Source organism: Empidonax traillii, unplaced genomic scaffold, assembly GCF_003031625.1.
Source record: "Empidonax traillii isolate 1590-97213 ecotype Southwest subspecies unplaced genomic scaffold, ASM303162v1 scaffold513:size879593, whole genome shotgun sequence".
NCBI lineage: Eukaryota > Metazoa > Chordata > Aves > Passeriformes > Tyrannidae > Empidonax > Empidonax traillii.
In genome coordinates this window covers 737,550-753,072 of record NW_020955706.1, presented here as the reverse complement: position 1 = coordinate 753,072, position 15,523 = coordinate 737,550, and the positions used below count along the sequence as shown (strand labels likewise).

General features: G+C 36.4%; 2 protein-coding genes across 2 annotated transcripts; one reads left to right on the top strand and one right to left on the bottom strand.

Annotated features, from left to right (window-relative positions):
- Positions 1–225: 225 nt before the first annotated feature.
- On the top strand, positions 226–5,152 carry FKBP7 (FKBP prolyl isomerase 7). Its single transcript, XM_027896716.1, has 4 exons — positions 226–511; positions 2,006–2,157; positions 4,324–4,457; positions 4,793–5,152. Exons 1-4 carry the CDS (start codon positions 300–302, stop codon positions 4,952–4,954), a joined length of 660 nt encoding a protein of 219 aa, XP_027752517.1. The 5' UTR covers positions 226–299; the 3' UTR covers positions 4,955–5,152.
- Positions 5,153–6,587: 1,435 nt separating this feature from the next.
- On the bottom strand, positions 6,588–14,338 carry PJVK (pejvakin). Its single transcript, XM_027896715.1, has 6 exons — positions 14,102–14,338; positions 11,800–11,995; positions 10,413–10,554; positions 9,580–9,697; positions 8,450–8,554; positions 6,588–7,121 (listed from the first exon to the last, which is right to left on the bottom strand). Exons 1-6 carry the CDS (start codon positions 14,310–14,312, stop codon positions 6,820–6,822), a joined length of 1,074 nt encoding a protein of 357 aa, XP_027752516.1. The 5' UTR covers positions 14,313–14,338; the 3' UTR covers positions 6,588–6,819.
- Positions 14,339–15,523: the final 1,185 nt, after the last annotated feature.

Sequence of the window (15,523 nt, the reverse complement as noted above, 5' to 3'; positions counted from 1 at the left end):
GGAGGCGGAGCCGCTCAGCTCAAGCGCGGCGGCCGCGGCGGCCCCGGCGGCGCCGCCCGCCCCGCGGGGCGCTCTGCATCGCCCTGCGCGCCCGGCCCGCCACCCCGCGGGCGCTTCCGACGTCCCTTCCACTTCCTGCGCGGAGGGGGCGGCCCAAAGAACCGCCCGCCCCGCGGCTGCTGCTGGGGCCGCCTTGTCCCCGCGGCCGGGCCGGCCGAGGCAGAGCGGCGGCGCAGGCTCAGCCCCCGCCCCTCGGCGCGGCGGGGACAGTGCCACGCCGGCGGCCGCCTCGCAGCGACATGAGCCGCGGGCTGACTCTGCTGCTGCTGCCGCTGGCGTTGCTGGCGGCCCCGGCGCGGGCCGAGGGCGGCACGGCGGCGGCGGCGGAGCAGGTTCAGATAGAGGTGCTGCACCTCCCCGAGACCTGCAGCCCGAAGAGCAAGAAAGGCGATCTCCTGAACGCGCACTATGACGGATTCCTGGCCAGCGACGGATCCAAGTTTTATTGCAGGTGGGCCCCCGTGGCACCGGGTTAGGGGCGGGGCGGGGGGCCCTGCCCGGCTGTGTACATGGCCCAGCCGGTTCCCCACAAGGAGCAGCGGGACCCACTGCGCTCCCATCGTGCGTACAGCTTGGGCCCCACACTGACCACTCAGCATTAGTGTTCCCCCCCCACCCCCAGCATTTATTTTTTCTCATCCGAGTGTTGAAGGATGCAGGATTTCCCTAGGATCGTGAGGCGCAGAGACGAGATGGAAATCCCAGCGATGGAGCCCGATGGGAAGGACGCGCAGAGTCTGTAGTCCGTACCTCACACGGAGAACCCCTTTGGCAGGGTGAAAAAAAACCCATCTGCCATGTTCTGTGCTGCAATTTGTGCAGAAAAACCCGGTTTGGGAGGAGGAGCTCCTGGTAGAGACTAACAATTTTAGACAGAAACTTGAATACAGCATGCACTTCCTCATAGCTGGCACTCTCCAGGGCAGCCACATTATTACACTACTGGTTTGCAGCCTGTCTCTGCTTCCCTTCTTGATTTGTTGTGCCACCCATTTTTGCCCCAGTGTTAGCACTTAAGTTTTTGCTTTTTCACTTTGCCCTATCCATCTGTCTTCAGGCTGTTCCTGTTTGGTTTAGCTTGCTTTGCACAGAAACTTGTGCAAAAGCTCTTACTTTTACAGTGCCTTGCTTTCAGTGGCAGTCCATCCTACTAGTGGAGCAGGACTCCACCGTGCAGAACTATGGAGGGGAGAGTATTTTCTTTCTTTTAGGTACCTGGCTCACTCCTTACCCGTATTTGAACAGATCAGACAGCTTAGCCTATTACAAAATCTTGATTCACTCCCCCCACTTGCATAATTTAAGAAAATAAAATTAGTATAATTCTACATTTAACAGTACCATTTAACTTGCATTTTTTTTTGCCAGTTGAAGTGACTGATTTTGGTTCATACAGTGTTGCTCTCCAGCTTTTGAGCTGCATTCTTCTTAGTTGCCGTTCAGTGGAGCTCCCATACTGGGCATACCTTGTATGACCAGAAGCTCCCTCAAGCATTGAATATCTCCACTGAACAAAGTAGTAGGTGAGCACACAGATTCCCAGGTTCCCCCAACACACACCTGCATTGTCGGTCCCACCCCCTCCTGCAGTGATGTGAACTGCTGAAGACATTTTCACTGGTCCCAGCACTCCTCTTCTTGGAGACTTCCTGCAGTGGCACCTTGTTTCTGGCATGGAGTGTACATGATCAGGAAGTTCAGATGTTTTTGTTAGAAGTTAAAAAACAAAGGGGTTTTTTACTCCAAAAGGAGGTTTCCTCTACACATATCAAATTTAACCTTAAATTAATTATAAATGTAGCAGAAGTGTTAATACTTGGTATTCTTGCACTCTAAACATTCTTGTGTGCTAATAATCTAATCTGTGTTTTTACTGACTACAATTTATATTTACGTAAAAAAGATACTAAATTTACTGTTACTGATGCATGATTCTTTCTAATAGTCGGACGCACAATGAAGGTCATCCAAAGTGGTTCGTTCTGGGTGTTGGACAAGTCATAAAAGGGTTAGATATTGCTATGATGAATATGTGTCCTGGAGAAAAACGGAAAGTAACGATTCCTCCATCACTAGCATATGGACAGCAAGGATACGGTAAAAAAGACATTTAAACACTAAACTTTGTCTTTTCTCTGTTTTACCCTTTCAAACATACAGTATTGTAAATGTGTGTAAGAACTGGTACTCCCATTATTTTTGGAGGCACTGCAGCTGTGCAGCCCAATCCTGCTCATTCCTGTGCAGTTTAAGTCCTTGTCATGGACCTACCCAGGCCTTGCCATTTGCATTAGAACTCAGTACACAGCACCCAGTGCATTTTTCCAGGTATTGCCACAATATGAAAAATTGACAGCAAAAGGAAGATCTTTGTGATCCATATCAGCATTTTTTGTCCTAATCTATTAAATTCTAGTCATGTTTAATTTCTATGATTTCACTTCTACCTGCTTAGCCTTTTAATGACAATTTGCATCTTCTGACTAAAATGGAATGTAATGCAGTGCAGATAATAGAAGTAGAAATAATTTGCTTAAAATACTGCTTACCCTCTGGATAGTTAATGGATATCATCATCACATTACACAGTAATTGCAACAGTGCAATGCATGAAATCCGATTTGAATAGGAGATAATTCAGTGTGCAGATCACTTTAAAAAAAGTTCCAGTCTGAGTTTATGGAGCGTTTCAGCACTCAAATATAGCTAAATTCAGCTCTGACATAGATGTAGTAGTTTCTGTGAAAAAGTAGCTCCTGATATATAATAAGTTGGTAGTGATATGTCAGAATTCAATGTATCAGTTTTGTCTTTCATACAATTTCATACAAAAAGAAAAAACACTGATACAAATAAAAGATGTTATTTACCTCTAATAATAGTGTTAACTGTTTATTCCAGGTAGCACTTCAGGAAAGTATTACTTTCCTACAGCATACCTGTCCTCTGTCTCAGCGTATTGCCGCATGCTGGGGAAGATGCCTGCCTAATCTTGAATTAGAAAAGATGCATGTGGCTTTCTAAATCTTTACATGTCTTTCTTTAGTTGGTATGTATATTTGGAAACTACTGGCATTGAATTCTAGTATTGTATCTGTCTTTCGTAAGTAGCATTTAAACCATGACCTATGCATTTAAAACTTCTACTTTTCTAAAGCTTGGAAGGTTAAAATCTTGTGAACTCTGAAACTTGTCGGTTTTACTATGGCTATTTTAGATGAGTAGTGTAATAGTTTTGTTTAGCTTCTGTTTATAAACGAAGTACATCCTTCAGTTTCTAAAGAATGGGCACAAGCTCAAAATTCTGTCAAAATTCCAAGGTTACAATGTCATGCTCACTGGCTCTGGCTATGAATAGAAGCATCTTGCATGTTTACATTTTAATTTTACACTGCATGACTTTTTAATGCTCTTTTGGCACAACTTTTAGACCTCATTAGTTTGTTGCCGTCTCTTTTCAGTTTCCTTTTTCTGATGTGCATGATACATTGACCTGTGTTTATAGGCAGTGCTGTTTTTACATCAGATGTCTGAAAAAGCTTTGATCCAGGAATAATGAAGTTTAATAGGGTTTCTTTTTTAATTAAAAGACCACACAAAATATTCCAGTAGTTTGGAGGGGTTGTGATTTTTTTGGTTTGGTTTGGTTTGGTTTTGGTTTTTTGTGAATCTGTTTTTTGATGACTTCCACTCTATTGCTTCTTTCTGAAATGTACACTTTAAACAATTTTTTTACATCAAAATTCTTTCAGCATAGGTAGAATTCATAGCAGGTGGGTAAAACATGATGTTACCTGTTTGTTTCTTCAGAAAGAGTATACATACGAGCGTTGGTCTTTTACCAGTATTTCAAATCAGATTGAAATTATTAATATTTGAAATCAGATTGCAGATATTTAATAAAGACATACATCTTAGAATCAGTCTCTTAATAGGCACTGTCATATGACAGGATGTGAAAGAGTGAGAACTCTAGAAATATTTTTCATGATTACCCTTAATCTCTATAAGTATCTGAATTGATATGAGTGATATGATTTTGTTTCAGGGAAGTACATGGTTAGCAAGTTCCTCTCAAAATCATTTATCTAACACAATGGAACAATCTTCCTGTCTAGATGTACAGTATTTAAAGTTTAATCTGAATATTAACATGGCCTTTTCTAATAAAAAAGTAAAATGTTTACATGTGAATTTAATATATGTGTGATCTCTGATCATAGAGCCTGATTCCTTAAATGCTTTTTTAAATTTTATTCATAGCACAGAGCAAGATTCCACCCAATGCAACATTGATCTTTGAGATTGAACTTTATGCAGTAAATAAGGGACCTCGTAGTGTTGAAGCATTTAATCAAATAGACAAGGACAGTGACAAGAAACTCTCTGCACTTGAGGTAATATTTTTTTTGTAAATATGAATTTTTATGTAAATAATTTTAAATAAATAATTTATAATAGTATAGGTATGATTTCATGAGTTTTATCTTTACATGAGCTGCCTCTGCTGCAGTTGATCATCTGAGGCTTCTGTGTGCTTACACAAGCTACACTGTGCAATGCTGAAATTTGCTTTAATACGTTAACATGTCTCAGATTTCTGCAGACAAACTATAGATGTGTCTGCACTGGAGTCACAATAACTAAGGTGTGTACCCCAGGTGTCCTCAAAGATAGCTGTTGAGTACTGGCATAAAAATCACAACAGTTGGAGGTTTTTCTTTTTTTCTAGATAAGCCAGTATTTGAAAGAAGAATTTGCAAGAGATGGCAAAAAACGTCATCCCTCAGCCCACGATGAAATCTTAGCTGACATATTTAAGAAGAATGACCATGATGGAGATGGCTTCATATCAGCAAAGGAGTACAATGTCTACCAGCACGATGAACTCTAAATACTTAACAAATCTTTGGCTGTTTTCTGGACACTGAATTCTGAATAATAATACTTCATCACAGAACTTTTTGTATTTTTTTTCATAGTGGCATCTTTTTATATCTCTTAAGGTGACTGTAAAAATCTTATTTTTAACATTCAGCTAATAAAATTGTTACATGTTTCAAGAGAAAGAAATAAAATCAGAAAATTATTATTAGTGGTTTTTGCATCATGTTCTGATCTACAGTATTGCTCAGCAGTCTTTCTCATTGTGTAAAATACTGATGAAAATAATTATTTCTGTCCTCTTGAGCACGTAAAAATGGATCCAGTAACTGTTGACATAGCTAGAACATAACTGATGAACACTTCTCAATCCCCTGTTAAATAAAAGGGGAAAACAGAAGCCCAGGAGTGTAGCTCAGTTAGATCCCTGCAGGCTCCCGGGCCAGCTTCTCAAGGAACAGCCACTTGCAGCAATTAACTATAAAAGGCCTTAAAATAAATGAACACTGACTATGGAATGTGAAGGTAAGAACATAAATGTTTTTAAAGCAATTTAAAATAACCTCTGATATAATATTAACATGAATAATTTGGTGTGGATGAGAAAGTAGTATTTTAAGTGAGTTTTTAAGCTTTGATTTAGTAAAATTATTGTTATCGAGTTTATTCAGCAGCACCAAATTAAAAATCTACACTATCATAATTTCCTTAGATGAGATTGAAGATGATGGGAGGTACTACGTATGAACATAAATAATTATTCGGGCATCATTCTGGTTTCCCTCCTGGAAAAATATAAAGAAGTAGCAATAGTTAATAGAAAGTATAGATCTCATTAACTGTTCTGCTTATGCAGATGTCACCACAACACTTGTGTAACATGCTTTACTCTTCTCACATGAAAAGCAATGGCGTGTATTCATTTCAACATGTAATAATCAGTTGTACACAGTGATAGTGGCAGCACAATGGAAAAATCTTCCATACCTGGGTTATCCTTAAAATAAAAGGGAAAAAAAAGTTTTCTTCTTTGCCAGTTTAAAACAGCATGGTGAGAGGTTCAACAGCACCCTACCCAAGAGCATGCCCAGTCCCAAACCTGGACAAAACTCTGTGGTGCCCTCCCGTGTTCCTGTTCTCAATGGGCTTAATTTTCTGTGGTTGAGAAATGCCAGCTAAAGACCTTCACCCCTGAAGTCTTGTTGGATTATGTAGTTCTGCTATTTTCATAAGTTTCCAAAACATTCTCTGCTAAGCAATTTTTTTCTGAACACATAAAAGGAAGTCAAGAGCAGCTGTGACATAAAATACAAATGTAGAAGATGGACTGGCTGGTTCCTTTTTAGGGACTTAAACAAACTTGACATACGGCAAAGGCATCCTAATATGAAACTCTTATCCATAGTTTCTTTGTTCCCTTTTGTAAAGGGAATATTGGACTGAGCTAAGGTTTAGCATGTTTTTAATCTGATACTTCAATTAATCATTCATGAGAACACTAAATTATTAACAAACATTCTAATTTAGCCATCGTGTCAGTGTAGAGAAATGCAACATTTTGGGGGTTTAACAACAAGTTTGTGTAAACAACTTAAAGTAACTTAGCATATATTTTGACATTATGAAAATACAGTTTAAAAGTAAATTTTTCATTATCATGAGAAGGCTCTAGAAAGAAAAAAAAAACAATGTCAGGGAACACATGAGTGTGTTGTAAAAGGTCATTGACTGAAGGAAAGAATTTGAAGAGTGTAATAAAATGTTTTGCACTTTCACTGTTTTGCATTTCACAATTTGAGTCATAGTTACTAAGTCTGAAAAGTTTGTGGCACAGTTATGCCTATGTCAGTGACAATAGGCACTTACCTAGCTCAGTTACTTTAGTCTCTTATGCCAGAGGTCAAAACAGGGCACAGCATGCAGTCGTACGTACTTCTGTCCATTAAAAGAACACTCTAGGCATCCATAGACTGTCTCCCTTTTAGAACTTCCCATTCCGCAGAGGACACAAGGACCTTTGGGGATGTTGTTGTTAAGTAAATTAATTCGGATATGAGAACCATCTCTGAGATAGCTTGTAGAGAGATCAGTCATGCTCGCAGCTTTATCATAATAATCTGTAAAAAGGTCCTCCAGGTAAGGATCAGAGTTAGCAATGATTTCCACTACTCCTTTATCTGAAAAAGAATGCACAAGAAAAAGAAGCAATGATTTCTCACTACATTACGAAATGTTTAAAAAACAGCATCAGCCTAATTATAGAAACAAGTGATTCATGAAACCATTCTAGGCATGTCATATAGATTATTTCCCATCAAAAACCCTGTGTGTTGAAAATTTTTCTGTAGCTTCACATAAGACACTGACAAAAGCCAGAATGTTTTTATATGACCTATATAATTATATTTTTAGAAATATACCTAAAAGATAGGCATGAGGCAAGCTTCTGAGAAATTGGTGCAAAGTCAAACCACAGCTGTGTACTTCCCTGCTTTTATTTTTTGCATTTCTAGTTTTATATTTATATTGTAAATTTGCTTTTCTTTCCTGTTATTTACAAAACAATCCCACTAATACTTAAGAGGTTTAGAAAACTTGGAGGACTCCTTGTTGACCTCCTAGTAGATTTCTAAGCACCCGAATACCCTACCTTTTCCTTCTCTTTTCAGCGATTGACTAGTTTAGATTGAAAAACTTTTAGGCAGCTACAGCTACTGAGATGTGTCATACCCACTGAAGATTTTTTCCCTTAGTGTCAACTGGAGCAGCACTGAAGGCTTGGTCCATAGAAGTCCTCTGATTGAGAAGGTGATACAATGGAGTGAGGACACCTATACAGAGCAGCCTTTAGACATGTTTACTGCTCAGCATTTATCTTCACAGTCAGAATTGCAGATTTCCAAAGGACTTGGGCCAAGGAGTACTAAAAGCATAAGATCTTGGTCTGAAGAAAATACAGCTGCATATAGTAATACTCAGTTTTGCTGCATGTTGTGTTCATATCAGAATGAGTAAAGAGAACTATGATGGTATCTTGCCCGTGTCCCTGCCATGTGAACATACAGCCTAAGGAGTACATTCAAATATTTAAATTAATATTGTTTGGTATTTAAACTTACAGCATCTGCCCTCAAATATTACTATATATTATAACTTGTATTGCATAACATGAGCTGTAAATGGCAAGCATAGGAAATAGGTTCAATGTTAACTGAAGTCAGTTGTAAGTTATTCGATACCAGTTTATCAACAGCCATAATTTTTACTTTAGGATCTTTACAGTTTTACTGAACAGCAATACCATAGATTTGTTATTTCTGAACGAGTCAGATTCTCAAATACAAATTTTAATAACTTCACAATCATTTCAATACACTAGAAATTGAGAGGTACATTGCCCATCCAAATTTCTTTCTTTAAACTTTAATCTTGCAGTGAAATTAAAGAAACAAAAATACATTTTTCATGCATTAAATAAGACATATATTTATATATGAAGTCATACTTCGATGAAAGAGATTATTCTTTAATCTCCTTAGTTTGGTCAGTGAAGATGGTCCAGATTTCTCTTTTTCAAATCCTCCTTTTGCAATTGGAGTCACACAGAGTTCTGTAAAAATGAAAAATATATTTTTAAAAGAACAAAATATAAACCCCAGAATTGCACAACAGAATTTAATGTTTTCTCATCAATAAAGCTAACAGTTATTAAATTCAGCTTTGCTTATTTTTTTAATGGCTAGTACAAGTCTGTGCACTTTAACAGCCCATAGAATTAAGTGACAGTGTTTCAATAGGAATTTTTAAATGTTGGTGGCTTTCCAATAACATCATCAGAGCTTGCTTTGGTTCACACACAAATGGTGGCCATGTTAAGGGACTAAGTCAGTATCATATCAATAGAAGCCCTAATTCTGAAGGAGAAGCATTTCTGTGATCTTATTTGAAACAAAAAATGAAGAATAATAAGCAAGGCTGTGAGTTCTGTAGTCACCTCTTCCAATCAAGTATTAAAACCTTTTTATAAATAAAAATAAGTATCATCTATGATTCTATCTATAACTTGAAAGAAAACCTTTAAAGTGAAATATAAGCTAAGCAATTTTTTTTATTAGTTTCCAATAAGCATGATTATTTCCTCCTAAATATCTTCAGATATCCATATGTGGTAATGATCAGTATCAGACTGAAATTAAAGACCCAATAGAAAAAAAATGTTAACTTAGTTTAGAAGTTTTGTACACTTTTTTGTTTACTTTGGTCTTTTTATTTGCCTACTTTATGCAAAACTAATCAGATAGTCTCATAAGCCTGTTCCTTAAAGGCTAGAAATATAAATAGGTGATTTTTTTTTTTAATGCAATACAACTGCAGGATTAGAAAGAAATACAAAATCATACAAACTGTTAAAAAATATTTCCACAGCAAACTGTTTTCTAGCACCTGCCTTGTTTATCTTTCCAAGCATTTTTTCTCTTAGAAGGTCAGAACACTTATGCATATAACATTAAAGCATACCATTGTATGGGATCAGGGCTTTGTATATCAAGAGTAGTAAAACTATTTTAAAATCTTAAACTTTAAAATTTAAGATTTACTGCCATTTAAAAAATGGCAGTAATTCACATCACTTACCAAAATTACCATCCAAATGAATATAGAGTTCAAATACACTAAAAGCAATAGTTGTATGCGCAGGAAAAACAATGGCTTTGTCCCGCCCTTTAGAATTCTGATCTTCAATAATGTGAAACTATAATTCAGAAAAGCATCAAAAGAAAAAAAAGTTACAATTTTCAATGAAAAAAATAAACAAAATAGCATCTCAAACTGCATGTATTGAGAATTATAATACCAGGAGGAAGCTTTGAAATTGAAGATCAAATAGCCAAAGAGTTTTCTATTAACGCGTTTGTATTTTAATAAAGTTTGATACAGAGATAGTAACTTAACTTGCATCACTCATTGAAAATAACGTGAATGATTTATAAATACTAGTAATGGGCCAAGTCAGAAGATTTGTATGTTCAATTACTCAAATACAAAGAGGGGGAGAGAGATGAAGGACATAAGACAGGGAGTAACATGCCAACCCTCAAAATAATAACAACCTGAAGTTCCAATGTGTTATAGAAGATTATAATAATAATGAAAGATAGGTTATACACTTATTGGAAAGTCAAGCTAAGAAGATGTAAATTCCACATTTTTGCTGAGGCTTCACCCCAAGCAATGGCTCATTGTCTAAACATCCTTCCATGCATTTCCCATCCCTCAGTCACATAAGCATGGCTAACAAAAGACCAACTTTTAAATCACTTTACATCAATACAATAATATTGATTTACTTCAGATTTTTTTTCTGAGCTTACATAATAAAATGCAATTAAATCCAACCATAAAATTTATAAAAATGAGCTTTTTATGCTTGATCATATAAGTAAAAGAACTTTGTCAAACATATTTACCCTCATTGTCTCTCCACGCATTCCAGTATGGACAGTTAATGAGCACTGCCTTGTAGTACGAATACTTTCCATGACCACACATAAAATTTCCATCCTACTTTTTCTTAATTGATGGACTAGACAATGATCAAAGTTTATTTTCCTAAAAAAAAGAGGGAGGCAGGAAGGAAATTCAGATCTGATTATCAATTTACAAAGCAGTTCATAGAATTAGTAACTTTGAATCAGTAAATAGATCACCATAATGTCTGTTTCATAGTGGCAAAACAAATGGCTTAGGAGTTCTCTGGAAACTTAATATTGGCTTTCAGTGCTTGGGAACAGAAGCACTAAGAAATTCAAGGAAAGCCAATAATGTACAAATGTTAGAGACAATGTCTGGGACATTCTGGAAAGTTCAAAGTTGGTCCATCTGACTGATTTTAGTGCCTATAACTGAAAAAAACACCCTGCATCACTTATAAACATTGAACAAACATGAAACAAGGATTGGTTATTCGTCTTATAAGACTAATCTTTTTATCTAGATCCTCTTTCCCCACTCCCAGTTATTAACGATAATGTTTGAAGGTTACAAATAAACCAGGAAAAGGTAGGTACAGAACAAGAGAGGTTATAGATACAAAATAAAATGTACTGCTTGGTAAATAACTACAGGGAAACAATATATGTTTGAAAATGCCAAATGTTCCATCACGCATAGTAAATGATTTACTGGGATGCAACACTGAGATTCACTGGGAAGATATTGTGATGAAGGGACAATCTTCAAAATATAAAATAAAGAACTACACCTAGAATTAGTATCACCATATTTCTACATTTAATATTTGTGCTAGCACCATGGGAACACTCGAGTTCATTTTCAGTGTCCACAGCTCCACAAGACTGCTGGTAAAACAAGACTGGATTTAGAGAAAATTCACAGAAGGTTCTGAAAAATTGAAATAGATGAACCTATTTTGGTATTCAAAGGCTGTGTAATTACTTCATAAACCCTCAAAGTACCTACATTGGCACTAATATATATGGCTCTCCAGTTCATTAAAGGCAAAGAAATCCTGTTTCTGAAACCTGCAGCTGGGTATTGATATTCAAAGTAAATTTCAAATTTTCAATACTATGATATAACATAGATACTCTGAATCTGTACTTTTTTCTGAGAGATGCACTGTAGTTCAAACAAGAATTCAGAAAATGTGTACAGTCTGTAGTATACAGAAGGTCATATGTCTAATCCCAGTGATCCAACCTGAGAACCTTGAAAATATCAGATGGTGACACCTACTGGTTGACTAAAAATAATCAAAACCTAAGCATTTCAGCCTTTCAGCCTAAAAGTATGAAATATAATTATGAAACCAGAAATCAAAATATATACTATAACCTTGTAGAAAGTTCTTTAAGTAATCTTGGTACTTCAACCTCGTGTTTGGTCACTATGCCAAATGAAGCTTTAAAGGCAACAGAATCTGATCCAGCAACATCAAAACCAACATCATTCATTATCTGATTTCCTCTTCTACCATTCAGCGAAACATCAGATTTGTCTTCATAGTTGAGCAACTGGTAAGATGAGACACCTGAGTAAAAGAAGAAAATGGCTGGGTGATGAAAAGTCTGAACACAGTATTTCCACAGAGCAAGAATAAATGGTACCATTCCTACTGAGCTTAACCATTTGGATGTGAAATTCAGAGCCACACTGGGCACTTATTGGTGTTGCTGCTGATGACTGATGGAAAGAGAGTACACAGGAGTCAGAGGGTTTCTGTGCCTTTCTCTGGCCGAATTGTGCCCTTGCTCCTGCATGTGATACGTCCTGGGCATGAAATAATGATTAGGGCTATTCCTAAATTTCTGTGCTTACTATTATTCTCCTAAAGTACTTCTACCTGTAGCTATGCTGTAGGTACACACAAACTATGTATGCCCTGTTTTGTGGCTTTAATAACAGAGGCTCTGAAACCCAAAATGACTCAGCAGAAGCCACACAGAATATTAAAACTATGAATAAAGTGAAAGCCATTGAGTGTAAAAAATATTAGGGAATTCTGAACTGAATCTAGATGCAGTACAAAAGACACCAATGTTTCTTCATTTTTGCAATATGTAAATGAGACATGGGTGTGCCAGTGACATTAACTCTGCCTTTTACCTGACATGTCACATGTAAAAAGACTTACCACACCTTCCATGTATGCCTAATGATTCCAGGGACTATGTCAGTTTATTTTTAAGGAAAAAAACCAGATTAATTCTTACTTGAAGTTTGCCTTAAATTACTGTACAATGAAAAGGAAGGTACCAAAGCATTTCTATAATGCTGTCTTTATAAACTTAAATACATTTCTGTTACACTAATAGGAAATGCATTGGCTGCCAAGTTAAAATGAACACAGGGATTAGACTTCCGAATATATTTAGGAATCTGGGTTTTACTCCTTCTTTTGGTGTTAATTCTTTGAAGTTTTTAGGATAAACTGACATTATGAAGTCAGCTACTATGAATCCTATTTCTCTTTATTTTTAACAAAAATTAAAAGTCATATATTTTTCATAATTATAAAAAGATTACAAACACTTGTCTTTGTCCCATAAAAAAGGAAATTCAATTACAAAGCTCTTTGCTTACGTTAAAGGACAATACTTTCTGCACACGATGTTTAACCTTTACAGAAATGACTAGTAAGCTTTGTTAGATTTTTTAATTATATTTTGCAACTTTTTTCTATGACTTTTTAATGAGATTTTTTTTTTATTCAGGACAAGCCAGCTGAATTTTCCTGAATGTAAGATTAGTAGGATTACTGGGATTACAATTTTTTTCATTATGCTTGAATCCTGGAATCCCCACTTCGTGGGGTCAGCAGGTATTTCTGTCTTTTTGTGCTCATAATGGTTTGTCTTAGAGGAGTTTTTAATTAATGCATTTCTTATGCAATTAGTAACATCAATATTTTTGTCAAAATTGACATATTCTCAAAAAAATAAAGCTATTAAACTATTTTCAGAAAACATGTAGACAAGAATTATACACTTTTCAAAGGAAGATACAGGGAAATACAGCCGGCATAGTTCAGTTTCAAACCTCCTAATTCTCACAGAATCTCCTCAAAAATTAATGTTATTGCATAGCAAAGGCAATTTAAACACAGTTAAGCTCTTTAAATACACCAAAGAGATTACAAATGTGGTAAAAAATCTCACAGAAATCCAATTACATCAGACAGACAGCTCTTGTCAAATGCTTCTGCCTGTGCAGAGCCCAGTTCAGCACAAGGGACTACTAGCATGAACAGCTGTAAAACTGAGGCCATTCTTACACACTTAAAAGTGAATATACAAAGAAAGGTGTACATTAAAAACAAATTTTAAGTAGCAATTAATCAACACACATCAGTACAACTATCAGAAATTTGTGGTTTGTAAAAAAACAAGGCTTAACTGAATTTGTTTCATACTAGTTAAGAAAATAACAAGGCTTTTTAGTATAATTAACTTTCTCTTTTTTTACTATTTTTTAAAAAAGTCCATTTCTTCCTAAGTATTTATTACATAACTAAGCAAGAAAAAATTATCCATTTATTAAAGAATCACCATACTATCTGCACAGTTTAAACTATGTCTACAGTTTATTTACTAGAAAACATGCATTTTTCCACTTTAAAGAAAGATAAAAGTCTTACCTGCAGAAATTTCTTTCTCCCCTTCAAGAATGTCTTTTAATGTGAAAGGTGTTGAAGCAAATTTAGACTTTTTTGAAAGCAAGCATTTTCTTTTTTTAATCACAAGGCTCAGAGGCTGGTATTTATCAGCTTCACTGAGGCTGGGCACTGGAACTAATCTTCCTCCATCACCAACCTGTTTAACAAAGTTTTTGGTTGCAGCAGCAAACATATTATGACATTAGTAATGATAATAATAAAAAGCTTTGTATCATGTGTAACTTCCAGACATCAAGCCCATGTTCAATTCTTTTTATAATATTCTTTCAAACAAATTAACATGCTTAAAATAAAAAAATAAATAAAGGCTGTCAAACTGCTTTTTTTTAGATTGAGTTATATTTCACTTGGAAAGAATCGACAGCATCTTAGCTATAAAACTGATGTGGTGTATTGCTTGAGACTTCTCTCAAAGACCTTCAATTAAGCTCTCTAGTTCTGCATGATGAATAATGAATTAGAAGTGTAAACTGATAGGGAAATGGTTGCCCTTTTCTTGGCAGTTCAATGCCACTGTCTGAAATCAAAATTTACAGTCATAGAAACAGAAGATTTAAGTTTCCCAACCCTTAGCTTTCCATTAGGAGAGATTGATTTATTGCTGTTTGTTGGGTCCTTGCTGCAGCTGAATTCTAGTGTTTTACCTGCAACCAGCAAAGCAGCCCAGACACGGTCTGGGAGACCGCTGCAATTACACATTCATGAACTCTGGTAGGTCTGCTGAGATGGTATTGCCTTTCACAGCACTTGCATAACCTACCCAAGGGCTAGGTTTGAGCTGCATGTGTTTTGGCTTAGACTACTGAGAAACTCACTAAATTGTGAGAATTATGCAAAATAATAAAACAAATAAAATTATAATTGCAGACAGAAGTGAGATTATAGATATAGGAACAAGGAACAGTTTAAGGACCCAAGAGGGTAAGCACCAGTGTAAAAAGATACAAAACTGTAAAGAAAATAGAGTTAGTAGAGAGCACTGTATGGGGGAGGCAGCAGGAGCCAGTCCATCCTCATTTAAATGACATGGCTTGATTCTCTTGCAAGAGTGGTGAACATACAACTGGCTAAAAACCTTGTAGCACTTCTTCCAGAGACTCCTTTTGCAGTTATAGAAATAAAACATCAGCCACAAAGCTTCTAAAGCTACACTTAGGTATGAATATTATCCCTGGTTGCCAGGTAACAATAAGTTTGATTGGTTTTTTTTCTGAAGTAGGGTTTTCATGTGAAAGCATCTTGAGGACTGTTTTTATAATATGAACACTTCTTTAATGTCTATCATGTCTATCATGATAGATTTTTGGATAGATAGACATTTACTGTCTATCATGTTTCCATTTAGTTTTTTTCCAATACTTCCATAAACATTCTTAAAAGTTC